This window comes from Podarcis tiliguerta (genome assembly GCF_965153285.1).
Source record: "Podarcis tiliguerta genome assembly, chromosome: 12".
Lineage (NCBI taxonomy): Eukaryota > Metazoa > Chordata > Lepidosauria > Squamata > Lacertidae > Podarcis > Podarcis tiliguerta.
Window position 1 is genome coordinate 58,646,549 of NC_139545.1, and position 16,096 is coordinate 58,662,644.

The 16,096-nt window shown below is 45.4% G+C and overlaps 2 protein-coding genes across 3 annotated transcripts in view; both read left to right on the plus strand.

The window, feature by feature from the left end:
- LOC310660977 (uncharacterized protein) overlaps positions 1–16,096 on the plus strand; it is a 776,342-nt gene that overhangs the window by 674,089 nt on the left and 86,157 nt on the right. The gene's annotated exons all lie outside the window — the stretch shown is intronic.
- Positions 2,659–15,088, plus strand: LOC310660906 (uncharacterized protein). The gene is made up of 4 exons (XM_083406431.1): positions 2,659–2,702; positions 10,730–10,777; positions 12,116–12,297; positions 13,226–15,088. The coding sequence occupies exons 3-4, from the start codon at positions 12,138–12,140 to the stop codon at positions 14,941–14,943; spliced, it is 1,878 nt and encodes a 625-aa protein (XP_083262557.1). The 5' UTR covers positions 2,659–2,702; positions 10,730–10,777; positions 12,116–12,137; the 3' UTR covers positions 14,944–15,088.

Genomic DNA, 16,096 nt, shown 5'->3' on the forward strand with positions numbered 1-16,096 from the left:
CAAAATGAGTGTACCATTAAGATTTTGTGTGTGTGGTTGGCCCTCATAATAACTTTGCTTTATTCAAATCCGTGGGTCTCTCCTTCGAGTAAAAGTCCACTGGGGGCTCCCTCAGTGCGAGAAGCCAAGTTACAGGGAACCAGGCAGGGGGCCTTCTCAGTAGTGGCGAGGAAACAACTACCAGACTTTTAGAAGACATCTGAAGGCAGCCCTGTTTAGGGAAGCTTTTAATGTTTGACAGATTACTGTATTTTAATATTTTGTTGGAAGTCGCCCAGAGTGGCTGGGGAAGCCCAGCCCGATGGGCAGGGTATATATAATAAATTATTATTATTATTATTATGGGCCTCTGGCACCCTGCACAGTCATTTTAAATTATCCTAAACCCTAAGAGTTTTAAATAGATAGGTAATTGACAGACGTTGATGATATATAGATACCGGTATCGGGAAGCTGCCAGATGCCCCCCTTGTTTGGGCCTGTGATGGACAGCAGAGCCAGGCCAGTCAGCGGATTTAGTCCCTCAGAAAACCCACCAGGAGGCTGCTGGAGCATTGCTCTGATTGGCTCCCAAGCCAGCGGGGGCGGAGCCAGCACTTTTGGCGGGAAAATGAAAGGCACCTTTTCTGAGGGAGGGAGAAAGGGGGAGAGGGATGGTCTGAGGGGGGAACTTGGAGGGGAAGGTGGGGAGGAGAAACTGTCTGGAGGGTCTAGGGAGAGGAGTCAGGCGGGAGTTCAAGGGGAGAAGCTATGGGGAGGCAGGCGAAAGCGGGGTCTCCTTCCAGTCTGGGGGGGGGGAGACATATTTGAGGAGAAGACCCCCCCCAGCCCAGAACAAGGGGACCCCCTGGGTCTGTGACTGGGAATCCCTCTGGAGGGGCTGAGAGAGGGGGGAGTGGAGGGAAAGGGCCCCTCGCTCAGGAACCCCCCAAGTGTGAATCCGCCAGGGAAGCGGGGCTGCGTCCAGAGCCTTGAATGGTGAGTGACACCTGTCACACCTCAGTCAAGGAACTAGAGGGAAGAAGGGGCAGAAATGGAGTTAAACATTGGACCGCCATGTCTGGAAAGCAGAACATCCGCCTGAAGTGGAGCAACGGCTTTTTGGCAAATGGAGCTGGAGAATAATAATAATAATAATAATAATAATAATAATAATAATTTTTTATTTATACCCTGCCCTCCTCAGCCAAGACACGCTCAGGGCGGCTAACAACCAATAATAAAAACAAGTTGATTAAAATACGATTTAAAAGATTAAGATTTTCACAGGAGGAGAAAGGAAAACGAAAGACGGGGAGGGAATCAAATTGGCTCCAAGCCAAAGGCCAGGCGGAGCAACTCTGTCTTACAGGCCCTGCGGAAAGAAATCCGATCCCGCAGGGCTCTGGTCTCATGAGAAAAGCTGCGCATGGACTTCTGCGTTTAATTCCGTGACTTCCTCAAATTTGAAGCAATAAGTTGACTTCTGCCTGAAAGAACCCATTTCCTGACACCAGCTTTTTCTTGGTAAATAAAACTTTTCTTCTTCGTTCAGCTTCGGCCTAAGACTCTAAATCACCAAGTTTTCTCTCACACAAGAGAGGCTGTGGTCAATGGCAGAAATTCATTTAATGGGCAAACCATGAGGTGGATCCACTATATTTAATTGGGGGCCGTTAGCAAGGACATAATGCGACTTTATTAGTTGGAGGTTTGCGGTGGGACCTGCTAGAGGTCCATCATAAAATGATCAGAAACAGTTGTAGGGTTGGAATGCATTCATACCAAATACAGTAGGTTAAGAATCAACATTTATGTTTTGGGATAATAACATCACCTAGACATTAGAGAAGTATATTTGGAATTGTTAACTCTTATAATGATATAGTAGTAGTTGTTGTTGTTATTATTATTATTATTAGTGTTGTTAAATTACACTGATCTTTTAAAAAGGAAAAATAGTTTGAAAATAATAATAGTAAACAACTGTAGGTTGGATCCCAAAGGACATCTAGTCCCACCCCCTGCAATGCAGGAATCTTAGCTACCCAGCAACTCTCCCCCTGGCTTTGCGACAGGCAAAAATCCCACCGGACCCTTCCTCTCCCTGCAAGGAAAGGAGCTGCACCTGCTGAGTTTCTGCCTTCCCCCCAGTGTTGCAAGGGGAGTAAATACGACAAAGGGGGCGATCTCCCCGCCGCCTCCTCCTCCTCGAATTGTCGAGTTGGAAGGGACCCCAAGGGTCATCCAGTCCAACCCCCTGCAAGGCAGGAATCGAACCCACGGCCCGGAGATCGAGAATCTCCTGCTTTAGGTACGGAGCCATTTGCTCCAAAGGGACAGGTGTCTCTCTCAAGTACCCTCCTAATATTGCAACAGACTTTCAGTCTGCTAGTGAACAGGTGAAGAAGAAGAATTTTAGTTTATTACTTATACCCCACCCATTTGGGGGCAGGTACGAGGCTGCTGTCTCGATGGCCTCTGAGCCGAGAGTCACAGAGCACTCTGCACATGCCCTGGACATCCGATTCGGGGAGAGAGGGGGAGCGGAGAGCTGAGAAGGGAGCTGGAGTCCTAGAGAGGACAGGAAGTAGAGACAGCAGCAGGGGGCAGGTCCTCCAAGCAGCTTCCCCCCCCCCCCCGCCATGCGCAGTCCCTTCCGGCATCTCTGGTCTCTGGTTTCCTCCACGAGCTGCCTCGGTTTCCCTTCTGGGAATAATCCGGTGAGTCTCCTCTCTCTTCCCCCTTGGGGTGCCCATGGGAGAAGGGGGTCCCAGGGCTGCAGGGGTGTGTGTTCTGCTTCTGAATTGCAGGGGGAGACCCCCCCCCCCAAGTCTGGGAGAAGAGGGTCCTGCTCCCAATTCCTCTCTGCCAAGCCAGGGAGGGGGCGAGTTTTCGGGAGGTCTGCAGCTCTGCTCTTCCTTTGCACCCAGGCGCTGCTTCCTCTTTGGGAGGGAGGGAGGGAGGGCATGCCCAGAATCCCCCTTGCAATGGGGGAGCCCCTGCCAGGCCCTCCTTGGCTCCTGGCAGAGCCTTTCCCCCTGCCAGATCCTCTTCCAGATCAGCTCAGGTCTCTCTGGGCAGGTGCATCGCCTGGGGCTCCTTCTGGGCTGCTGCTCTCCGTAGAGAAAAGGAGAAAGGTAGAGGAGAGGATTTTTGAATTCTGGTGCTGGAAGAGACTCTTGAGAGTCCCATGGACTGCAAGAAGATCCCACCTCTCCATTCTGAAGGAAATCAGCCCTGAGTGCTCACTGGAAGGACAGATCCTGAAGCTGAGGCTCCAAGACTTTGGCCACCTCATGAGAAGAAGACTCCCTGGAAAAGACCCTGATGTTGGGAAAGATGGAGGGCACAAGGAGAAGGGGACGACAGAGGACGAGATGGTTGGACGGTGCTCTCGAAGCTACCAGGATGAGTTTGACCCAACTGCGGGAGGCAGTGGAAGACAGGAGGGCCTGGCGTTCCCTGGTCCAGGGGGCACGAAGAGGCGGACACGACTAAACAACAACAAAGAGGAGAGGATGGAAAGCCGCTTTAAGGACCCCAAGATCTTGTCCTGAAGGGGGTGAGGCAATGCAGGGAGGAGAAGGAGGGGCTCTGGGTGGCAGGTCTGCCAACTTTTATCTCTCTGATCCCAGAGTGAGCTTTCAAGGATGTTCCTCCTTCCTGGAGTTTCTCTGCCGCTGCTTCTGCTGCTAGAAAACAAGCCAATAGCCTTGGGAGTCACCAGGCCACCCATCCCTTTCCGAAGGAGAAACACGCCAGTCTAGTCTTCCATCTTTGTAGCAGCATCTGTATTGTTAAAGATGACACAGTGTTTGATACTTCTTCTAAAGTTTGGTTTTGGGAATCTGTTATAGCCCACAATGTTTTATTCAAATGTTCAAAGACTTGTTCTGTCAAAGTTGCTGACAACAAATGCAACCGATAGCTAGATTCAAAATCATTCCCCATCATCTTTAACACTTTCCATTGTAATCCTCCTAATGTTGGCAATTTGTTGGCATTCTTCTCTATGTCCCAATAGTTTGCCACACCCACCCCAGTTCCAGTTCCTCCCCAATATTGTATCCATCAGATCTCTCTTACTTCTTTTCCAAATTTCACTTTTTCCTTTAATAAGTTTTAGCAAGGGGTTGGTATATTTTACACAATTTGGTTTATATTTGGACACATTGAAATATGTTAAATTTAATTTAATGTTCCACTTGTGCAGTTTTGGGTTAACTATGGCTTCCTCTGGTTTATGCCATAGTTTCATAATTGATGGGGGGGGGTTATGAATGCCCTTGGTTACTTTGGCTATCTGAAACATTGCATACCCTAATTTTCGTGCTTTGTTAGTATTGGGATCTTTACATTTTCCTTCTGTGTTATTTTTCAACATTCCTTGCATGAGGATCATTTGTATATGTATCCTACAATTAAATTTAACAAAACCGTTTGCATTGCAATTAAACTGTAGTTGGTACAATTAGATCTAGAATGTATAAATGCGCGTTTATATTGTGGTCTTTCCCATCCTGGTAGGCTATGATTTCATTGTTTAGAAACCAGAACCTTCACAACTGGTTCTTTATCTGTTTCATTTACCAACTCTCTTTTTTAAAGTTGCTACTTCTACTGTGGGGGTCACCATTATGAGGTTTCGATCCTGTAACCAGGTTTCTATAGTCTCTGGGTTCTCATATTTTTCATACCTTTTTATTAAATTACTAAAACTTTTTATCCAATTGGCATCTAAATTATATTCAAACTTTTTATCCAGTTAAACCACAAACCTAGTCTTCCAACAATGTCAATTCACTTATGTACAGTGGTGCCTCGCAAGACGAAAAGAATCCATTCCGCGAGTCTCTTCGTCTTGCGGTTTTTTCGTCTTGCGAAGCAAGCCCATTAGCGGATTAGCGCTATTAGTGGTTTAGCGGCTATTAAAGGCTTAAGGGATTAGCGGATTAGCTGCTAAAAGGCTATTAGTGGCTAGTAAAGGCTTAAGGGATTAGCGGATTAGCTGCTAAAAGGCTATTAGTGGCTTAGATCAGCTGATAAGCGGCTTAGCGATCAGCTGTTAAGCGGTTTAGGGGCTTGGGGAAAAGGGGGGAGGGGGGAAAAAACAGGAATCGCAAGGCATTTTCGTCTTGCGAAGCAAGCCCATAGCAAATTAGTCCTGCGAAGCACCTCCAAAACGGAAAACCCTTTCGTCTAGCGGGTTTTCCGTCTTGCGAGTGATTCGTCTTGCGGGGCACCACTGTATTGTGAGCATGGCTGTATTGTTAGACCTACACACTGCTCCAAAAGCTTTTGTGTTTTATCGTACCAAAAAGTTACATTGTCCTGTTGGTCATCTTCTAGAACTATAATGCATTTGCATTTCTTATTCACATAAGTTTCGTTTTCTTCCACAAATGGACACCAGCCTACCATGCTTATTAATAGGAATAGTCCTATTATCCTTCCGCTGCAGTGTGAATTTGAAATCATTTTGCTTCCTTTAAGGTTCAGGTCACTTTTAAAGGTTCTGATCAATCTGCAACACCTGCTGAGGCTTTACCAACACCACCACCACTCCCTGTGAAGGCTTTGCCATCATCACCACCATTACCATCATCAGTACAAAGGAATGTAGTAGTCTCTGTGGAAAAAGAAGAGATGAGGAAGGTGTTGAAGGGAATCAACCCAAGGAAGGCCACAGGGCCAGATGGGGTAGCTGGAAGGGTATTGAGAGACTGTGCAGATCAACTGGCAGGAGTTTTCACTAGGATTTTAAATCAATCCCTAGCCCAGGCTATTGTTCCATCCTGCCTAAAGTCCTCTATTATCGTTCCAATAGCAAAAAAACCTAACCCGGAAGATCTGAACGATTTTCGTCCAGTAGCACTCACACCTATAATCATGAAGTGCTTTGAAAAGCTGGTACGAAATTATGTCATTGCCTGCCTACCAGAGGGACTGGACACATTCCAATTTGCTTATAAAACAAAAAGATCGACAGAGGACGCTGTGGCGATTGCCCTCCATGCTGTCCTTGCACATTTGGAGCAGCGGGGGGGTTATGCCAGACTGCTTTTTTTAGATTTTAGCTCGGCATTTAATACCATTCTACCACAACGTCTGATGTCTAAACTGGAAGATCTGGGGCTTCCGTTATCACTTTGTGGGTGGATATTGGACTTTTTGTCAGACCGCCCCCAGAGGGTTCGGTTGGGCCCTTATACCTCTAATATGCTTAAGACTAACATAGGAACACCACAGGGATGCGTACTCAGTCCGCTCCTTTATATTCTTTACACGTACGATTGTGTCGCTACTCACCCTAGTAATAGGGTTGTCAAATTTGCAGATGACACAACCGTGATTGGGCTCATCTCTGAAAGGGAGGGTGAAATGGATTATAGAGATGAGGTGGAGCGGCTGACAGAGTGGTGCAGAGCTAACAACTTGCTCATAAATACAAGGAAGACAAAGGAACTTGTGGTGGACTTTAGGAGACAGAAGAGCAATGTCCAGCCACTTTTGATTGATGGGGTCTGTGTGGAGAGGGTAACAACGTTCAGATTTTTGGGCATTGAGTTACAAGAGGATCTGTCCTGGAGTGTCAACACAAGGGGGCTTGTGAAGAAGGCGCAGCAGAGACTGTATTTTTTGAGAATACTAAGGAAAAACCATCTTCCGCAGAAACTGCTGCTTGCCTTCTATCACTGTGCCATTGAGAGCGTGCTTACTTATGGCTTATGTGTGTGGTACGGAAGCTGTACTACCCAGGACAGGATGGGGTTGCACAGGGTTGTGAAGGCAGCAGAGAGCATTGTTGGCTGCCCACTCTCCACCTTAGAGCGGATTTACGCCACAAGGTGCCATAGGAAGGCACTGGACATAGTAAAAGATCCATCGCATCCTGGTCACTGTCTCTTCGAGCTCTTGCCGTCGGGACGGAGATACAGGACGATGAAGACAAGAACAAGCCGTCTTAAGAACAGCTTCTTCTCCAGAGCGATCTCGGCCCTGAATGGGAAGCCCGGACTTTGAAAGTCATCAAATCTCCTTTGCTGTATTTTACTATATTTTTTTAATTGGTGTTTTATGTATTTTACTATATTTCTTTTAATTAGTGTTTTTATGGAGCAGCCAAGTAATTTCGTTGTCCCCGAAGGGGGCAATGACAATAAAGATATTATTATTATTATTATGCGTATGGGCCCGCCCATAACATTTTCTTGTTCAAAATTTGTTTTAACTCAATTTCTTCCTGTTGTTGTTCAGCGTAAAGGTAAAGGGACCCCTGACCATTAGGTCCAGTCGTGGCCGACTCTGGGGTTGCAGCTCCAGCGTAGGGTATAAGTATTCCACACTTGTCTCCTTCACACTGATATAGTAGTCCAAGGATCAATAAAAATAACAGAATTCCAAATGCATATATCAGCCACTCCATTCCTGTAAAGATAAAGTAGTTACGCTTGTGCGGCTTTCCACAATTTTATCTGATTCCGGTGTACCCATTTCTGTTTTTCTCCCATGTTAATCAAATAACTTACAGGGTAAATAGAATCCATGACCACAAATGGACCTTTCCACTTTGGTCTCAAGGCATGCACTTTTGGTCCCAAATGTAAATACTCTACTTCACTTCCAATGGGTATCATTTCATTACTGAGTTGTGGTTTAATCTGTTCCTCCACCTGTAACATTTCTTTTATAAGTTGTCTATACTTTTCCCTTTGTTTTAGGATTTCCATCCACTGTTCCTCTCTACTTTCTTCAAATTCATGAGGGAATCCTAAATTCATTCTGTTTCCATGCAGAATCTCATATGGACTGTACCCATATTTTCCCTTTGGACTGCTTCTTATAGCCGTTAACACAAGCTGGTACTGATCAGTATGATCTTGCCTTTCTTTTAGCATTTTTACTTCTTGTTTTGTTTTCTTCACTAGCTGATCTGCATATTGGTTCCCTTCCTGTAACCAATTTGTTACTTCTTTGGGGTGTGCTTTTATCCAAGCAATTTTTTCCCCTTCTCATTTTCTTTTAACAGTTCCCATGTCTGTTTCCACTGCACTTTGTGTTTTCAATTCATTTCTATCAGTGTTTTTAAATTCACCTTTTGCCCCCAAATTCAAATATTCTGTTACTCCTCTATATACATATTCACTGCCCATTACTATATATGTCTCACCCTCTTGATGTTTTTTTAGGAACATCAAAACTTCTAAGGCAGCCTGAACCTCAGCCTCTTGTGCTCCAAACGAATTTTCTACTAATCCCATTCTCTTTTTGCCATGTGGGATTAAACCATGCCAAGCTGTTTGTCTCATTCTTGCTTCATACCACGAGCCTCCATCAGTAAAGAACACATCTTACCCCGACCTGGCCACAGTGATCCATGCGATGGTCATCTCCAGGCTTGACTACTGTAATTCGCTCTACGCGGGGCTGCCCTTGAAGCTGTCCCAGAAACTCCAGCGGGTGCAGATTGCTGCAGCGAGGCTCCTCACGGGGTCTCTGCCATGGGAGCATATTCACCCAGTGCTTTTCAAGCTGCACTGGCTCCCGGTGGAGTACAGGGTCAGGTTCAAGGTGCTGCTTTTGACCTTTAAAGCCCTTCACGGCCTAGGACCCTCATACCTACAGGACCGCCTCTCCTGGTATGCCCCACGGAGAGCCTCAAGGTCCATAAATAACAACACCCTAGTAGTCCCAGGCCCTAAGGAAGTTAGATTGGCTTCAACCAGAGCCAGGGCCTTCTCAACACTGGCTCTGGCCTGGTGGAACGCTCTGCCTCATGAGACCAGGGCCCTGCAGGATCTGATTTCTTTCCGCAGGGCCTGTAAGACAGAGTTGTTCCGCCTGGCCTTTAGCTTGGAGCCAATTTGATTCCCTCCCTCTCTTTCTTTTTTCTTTTCCTTCTCCTCCTGCGAGGAGGCTACATTTTAATATTTTAATGTTCCAGTATTTTAATGTTGTATTTTAATTTTGTTTTTAAGTTGTAATCATTCAACTTGTTTTTATTATTGCTTGTAAGCCGCTCTGAGCCCGGCCTTGGCTGGGGAGGGCGTGGTATAAATAAATTATTATGATTATTATAATTATTATGCTTAGCTGATCTAATCCTATTTTTCTTCTTTTCAAGTCCACATTTTCTTCTATGCACATATGGTGCCCTGTGCCTCTTATTACTGCTAACCTCAAATCAGGATATGTCCCACACCCTTTTGATTCAAGAATACTGTCCACTGATTTATTTTTGTTGAGCTGACACCTGGCATTTTCCCTTGTAATATGTATTTTAGCACTCCATGAGTACTTTGTACCGTAACTGGGGATATTTCTATTAAATACTCCCACTCCTCTAGAGCCCACATGATTGTGGCTGCTGCTTTTTTGCACTCATTGTATTTCTTTAAAGGGTCCTCCAACAGTCTACTCGCATAAGCTATGGGCTGCAATTTTTTCTCTTCATTTTTTTGATACAGTCCTGCTGCCACGGTCTCATTTGTCCAATAAGGACATATGTAAAACATTAGTTCGTTTTTAGGCTGCCAAAGTTTTATGCTTCTTTTTACCCACAATTTTAATTCTTCAAATTTTATTTTATTTTTACATTGCCCGTCCCATTTCCATTCCACTCCCTTTTTCAATACCCGGTACATTGGTTTCGTTAACTCTGCATAAGCTGGAACATGGGGTTACACAAATCCAAAAGCTCAAAGCAACATCCTTAATTCCTTTATATTTTTGGGATCACCTGTATTACATAAGCCTTTTATTGTATTTTACTCAGTTACTCTGCCTCCACTTTCTAGGCAAATTCCCAGATATTTTACCTGTTGTTTTGCAATCTGAGCCTTTTCCAGGTTTACTTTAAACCCAGTGTCCCTTATTAATGCCAGCACTCTCCTGGTTCTTCTATCTCTTCCATTGTTTTAGCCACCACCAGGATGTCATCTACATAAGAAGTTTCATGGGGTCTATCTTCAGGCCCCAGATCATCTAACATCTTTGTTACATAAGAATATGCTATTGCTGGGGCATTGTGAAATCCCTGGGGCAATCGAGTGAACGTATTTCCTTTCCCTCAAATCTAGCTCTACTCTCTTTAGGTCAAAGGTAATGCAAAAAAACAGTTTGCCAAATCCAAGACTGAGTAATAACAAGTGTCTGCTGATGTTTGAGTTACTGTCTCCATCCTGTTCGTGACACCATTTAGGTCACCAAACCGTGGTAAGTTTATCTCATTGAAAGTCCTTTAGCATGCGGAATATTACTTGTCTCTCCGGATTTCAAAACAACAAAGTTACCACGGTTTGGTGACAGAAGTGGAGGGCAAGAGAATGTCTGTTGGAATCTCCGCTACAATCGAGCTGGAAAAGCTCATCCTCCGGTCGAGTCCTCCACCGATGATTAACAACCTGAGCCTTTGAGGAGGCTCCAGGTACGTTCCCCATTCAGCAGAGTATCAAAGCAGCATGCGGAAGGGACGAGAAATACGAGCTACATTGCAAAGAGTTTTATTTCCAGCTAAGCAGACAGAAAAAGAAACATCCTCTCTGTGAGAGCAGAGAGACAACTAGAAAACAAAGGAACAGGAAACCAGTAACATCACATCCGTCTTCTGTGAGACTTCCAACAGCCTGGAATGTCTGGTATGCAAAACAGAGTCTTGTGACTCCGAGCTTTGAGCACAGTGGCAGAAACAGAAACCAAGAAGGTCCTCCATGGCTAAATTCCCTCCCTCCCACATCTCTTCCTATAGGCAGAGAGGAGATTGCTTTCTTCTCTCTCCTTGGCAAAAGCTTCCTCGGTGTCCCTCCTGGAATCTGGTGAGTCTCCCTTCTTGTCCCCCTTAGGGTGTCCTAGGAAGAAGGGGGTCCCAGGGGTGCAGGGAGGATACATGGGGGTCCCTGTTCTGATCATGCCTGGTGGGGGGAGACCTCCAAGTTAGGAAGCAGAGGAGCCCCCCTTGTCCTCTCTGCCAAGCCAGGGAGGGGGCGAGTTTGCATGAGGTCTGCAGCTCTCTTCTTTCTTTGGATCCAGGCGCTGCTTCCTTTTTAGGGAGCTTTGGGTCAAGGAAAACTGGGCATGGAAAGAAACCCCCTAATGTGAAAGCAAATTTCAGATCTATCCTCAGGAAATGCTAAACAAGGATAAAAGACTCCTTCTCCCAACCCTATGGGACAAATGAGGAGGGATTATCAGTCACTGGGTGGCTTGTACTATTAACAGAGGACATGGAACGCATAAAATCCTTCTTCGTTGACTGTAATAAAATTCTAACCATCCTGAAAGGTACTTGTAAAACCTTCTGAAAAAAATCTAGCAGAGCGTCTGTGGGTTTTGATAAACAAAAAATGGAAATTGGTGGTCTCAAAAGAGGCTAGTTCTATCAAGCTACCCTCAGCCTTTGGGAATCTTGTCACAAGAGGAGTGTAAAGCTCACCTCTGGAGATTTAAAGGGTATAAATGCCTGGTGTTCTTAAGAACACTACAGATTTAGGACATGTGGAAGATCTGTACTTTGATGGCTCCCATGCCAGGGTGGGGGCCACATTTTGAGACTGGAGACTTGCGAAGATGGTGTATAAACACAGACAATATTTAAGGAGGAGTGGTGTATTCGTCTCATGATATTTTAAAAATGTGGCGTCACCAGCTCCTCTGCTTCCACATACAGATTTGGTCCCCATGCAACCCCTGACAGAGGCAAATAGGGCCACAACATCTGCCTGGCTTGCAATGAGAGAACTCAAAGAGTGTGAACTGGGCTCTCCATACAAAGCACCTAGCATGGGGACACCTACATGTAATAGCTACTTGTCGATTTTCTGCCCATGCTCTGCGGTTGCAGTTTTTAGGATTGGGGACAGGGTGGTGACTGGTTTTGCCACCAAGTTCTGTCCATAAGCCACACTGAGTTGAATAGGATCTACTCTCTTGTCACTAATGTGCAGGCCACGCCAGCCTTAGGAAGTGGAGTGAGGAGCAACCAGGTGAAATTGGAACCACTGGAGATGTTTAGAAAAAGGGCTTCTGTTGGGAAGGGGCTGCCCCATTTGTACTTCTCCAGGGGCAGGGGAATATCTAGGGCAGGAGAATCCCTGCAGGACCTCTGAGGCTCCCTTTGCTTCTTCCTCTCTCCCAGGCTCCTCGACTCCTCAGGAAGGATGAAAGAGACGGATCCTGCAAAGCTAGCGAGGATGGAAGGGGGAAGATGGACGGTTGACCTGGTCAGGTTGTCTTCCGCATCCCTCCCCACAACCTCCGAGCGTTCCCTCCCAGAGAACTCTGAGAGATCTGGTGACGTGGATGGATGGAGCTGGAGAGGTATTGGGGCTTGTTCAGCTTGGGGGTGAGGGGAGGCAGACAGGCGGATGGAGATGGAGAAGGGGAGCACCTTTTCAGGCTCCTCCACCTGCCTGCCTGAACCTGCCTGCCTGAACCTCCACTGTTTGGAGGGAGACCAACAGCGTCTGGGATTCTAACATCCCCACTGTGAACCCTGAATGGAGGGATATCAACTCTTTCCTCTGTGAATGTTCTCCATCTAGTCATGCCTTTTTAAACAAGGACCAGACTTGTCTGAACCTCCAGGCCTTCTTCAATATTGGCTTTTAGGGAAGTTGAAATAACTTCTGTGAGGTCTGTTGTTTTGGCCTCTGTTTGCATTTGACTGACCTCGGAGATGGGGTGGATTCCAGGATTGAGCCAAACAAAATATATCCCAGATTAAAGCCAAGCAATATGTCAGTTAATACTAATAAACAAAGGCAGTGAAAACTATAGTAAGGCCTCACACCTGACTCTCTCCAGTTCTTCCTCTATCACAAGCATTTATTAACTTTGTTCAATAACGGATGTGAACCATGTCGCCTTCACTCTGAGTGGGGTTTGGGTCCAGGACAGCGATGCAGAGTTTGCATGACTTACACTAACATGGCAGTGCATTGCTTGGGGGGGGGGGGTCAGGTGTTGGATTTGATGCTTCTGTGTCATATGCGCACCTGTCACAGTATGCTGGCAGTGTGGCCCCACTGGTTTCAAGAGTCAGGTGCCCCGCAGGCATGCACAAATGCTGGGGGGGGGGGGGTCAAAGATGCCACACATCGACAATGACATTAAGTTAGACTCCAAGGATGTCTGTTTGAGGCTGAAACAGCACTCTCAAGTCTCGCGGGGGGACGGGGGACTTTGTTCAATAATCTGGAGCGCCATTTCTTTCCGAGGCTCTAATTAGCTTCTCTTTTCATTGCAGATGGTGAAGAATTGGAAGAGAAGCACAAGGGGGACCAGAACAGAATCCACATAGCAGAGAAGTCATATAAATATTCAGAGTGTGGACAGAACATCCGTCAGAGCTCCCAGTACACCTCCCATCAAAGAAAGAGCTTCGTTAGGAGGGATGGCTTCACTTCACATGAAAGAACAAAGAGTAGGGAGAAATTGTATCAGTGCAGAGAATGTGGAAAGAGTTTCACTCGGAAGGGCAGTCTCTCTTCCCATCATAGAATTCATACAGGAGAGAAACCCTATAACTGCATGGAATGTGGAAGGAGCTTTAGTTACAGCCACCACCTCACTTCCCATCAAAGAATTCATACGGGGGAGAAACCCTATCATTGCTTGCAGTGTGGAAAGAGCTTCAATCGGAAGGATCATCTCACTTCCCATCAAAGAATTCATACGGGGGAGAAACCCTATCAGTGCTTCGAATGTGGAAAGAGCTTCAGAAAAAGTTCCCATCTCAGTTCTCATCAAAGAATTCATACGGGGGAGAAACCCTATCAGTGCTTCGAATGTGGAAAGAGCTTCAAGGAGGGGGCAACGCTCTCTTCCCATCAAAGAATTCATACTGGAGAGAAACCTTATAAGTGCACAGAATGTGCAAAAAGCTTCAGCCAGAAGGGTAGTCTCACTTCACATCAAAGGATTCATACAGGGGAGAAAACATATCAGTGTTTGGAATGTGGAAAGAGCTTCCGGAAGGAGATTAAGCTCACAAGCCATCAAATAATTCATAGAGGGGAGAAACCTTTTCAATGCCATGAGTGTGGAAAGAGCTTTCGTATCCGGCTGAGTCTCACATTCCATAAAAGAATTCATACAGGGGAGAAACCCTATCAGTGCTTAGAATGTGGAAAGAGCTTTAGTCAAAGTGCACATCTCACTTCCCATCAAAGAATTCATACAGGGGAGAAACCCTATCAGTGCTTCGAATGTGGAAAGAGCTTCAGTCTCAGCCATAGTCTCACTTCCCATCTTAGAATTCATACAGGTGAGAAACCCTATCAGTGCCTGGAATGTGGAAAGAGCTTCAGGGATAGGTCTAAGCTCTCTTCCCATCAAAGAATTCATACAGGGGAGAAACCTTTTCAATGCCATGAGTGTGAAAAGAGCTTTCGTCAGAGTTCCAGTCTCACTTCCCATCAAAGAATTCATACTGGGAAGAAACCCTATCAGTGCTTGGAATGTGGGATGAGGTTCAATCGGAAGGATAGTCTCACTTCCCATCAAAGAATTCATACAGGGGAGAAACCTTTTCAATGCCATGAGTGTGGAAAGAGCTTTTCTCAGAGTTCCAACCTCACTTGCCATCAAAGAATTCATACAGGGCAGAAACCATATCAGTGCTTGGAATGTGGAAAGAGCTTTCGTCAGAGAGGTGATCTCACTTCCCATCAAAGAATTCATACAGGGGAGAAACCCTTTCAATGCCTGGAATGTGGGAAAAGCTTCAGTCTCAGTCACAGTCTCACTTCACATCAAAGAATTCATACAGGGGAGAAACCATATCCATGCCTAGAATGTGGGAAGAGCTTCAGTCACAGTAGCGGTCTCACTTCCCATCAAAGAATTCATGCAGAGGGAAGACCAAAAAAGAAAAGTAATAAAGCAAAAATTATTAAACAACCCATACCAAACACAGTTGAATGGGAAACACCAAAGATCTGTTCAAGAAAATTGGAGATATGATAGGAACATTTCGGGCAAAAATTACCATAATAAAGGACAAAAGTGGTCAGGAGTTACAGGGAGGAGGGGGTGAGTATTTGATCCCCTGCTAAATTTGCCAGTTTGCCCTCTGACAAAGAAATAAGCCATCCTTAATTTTATGGTATGTTTTGTCTTCTGGGTTTCTGGGGGTTTTCTTGTTGTTGTTCTGTCTCTCACAGCTACAATAAACCTACCGTTAAAATTATGGACTGGTCATTTCTTTGTCAGAGGGCAGCGATGGATAATTTTGGGAATATATGCTCCCAAAGAGAGGACATCTGAACTTTATAAAGGGGATATAAACTTTATAGGGAATATAATGTTAATGGGAGATCTAAATGGGGCCGTTTCATTAGGTTAGGCAGGATAATATAGAAATTGGACACAAAAGGAGGGGGAAATGCCTAATTCCTTTTTGTAGATGACAACAAATGAGTGGACTTATGGAGACAAACATCCATTAGACAAGGAATATACATTTTATTATAATGCTTAAAACTCAACAAGTAGAAGAGATCGGTGTGGGCAACAAAAGAACTGGCTCTTTTGTTCGAAAGCGGAAATACAACTGAGAACAATCTAAGACCACTATTCAGTAAAGGGAACAATTAACACAGAGAAGATGGAGACTAAATGAAGCTTCCGGGTGGGGGCTAAGCTCACTAGCCATCAAAGAATTCATACAGGGGAGAAATCTTTTCAATGCCATGAGTGTGGAAAGAGCTTTTGTCACAGTTCCAGTCTCACTTCCCATCAAAGAATTCATACCAGGAAGAAACCCAATCAGTGTTTGGAATGTGGGATGAGGTTCAATCGAAAGGATAGTCTCACTTCCCATCTAAGAACTCATACAGGTCAGAAACCGTATCACTGCTTTGAATGTATTTTCCGGTTTCTGTCCTCAAGACTTTAGCCATGACATTTTACCCCTCTGCCAGAAGAGCATCTTTAGCTCCCGAGTTTCTGTGGCAACACTTTTTGGGATGTGGTTCTTTGCAGGCACAATTGTATTCAATAAAGGCCTATCTTTCCACTTGGACACTTCCTCCTTTTCTTTTGGTTTTCTGCGGGTAACCTCCAGTCTAGGATTCTCTTTTTGAATTTCTCCTACATACACATGACTGAATTAAAT

Bases quoted from the DNA above. Each gene is read 5' to 3' on its own strand.
- LOC310660906 (XM_083406431.1), top strand. From the start codon at position 12,138: ATGAAAGAGACGGATCCTGCAAAGCTAGCGAGGATGGAAGGGGGAAGA. The intron at 12,298-13,225 runs GTATTGGGGCTT...TTTTCATTGCAG, and splicing joins GGATGGATGGAGCTGGAGAG to ATGGTGAAGAATTGGAAGAG.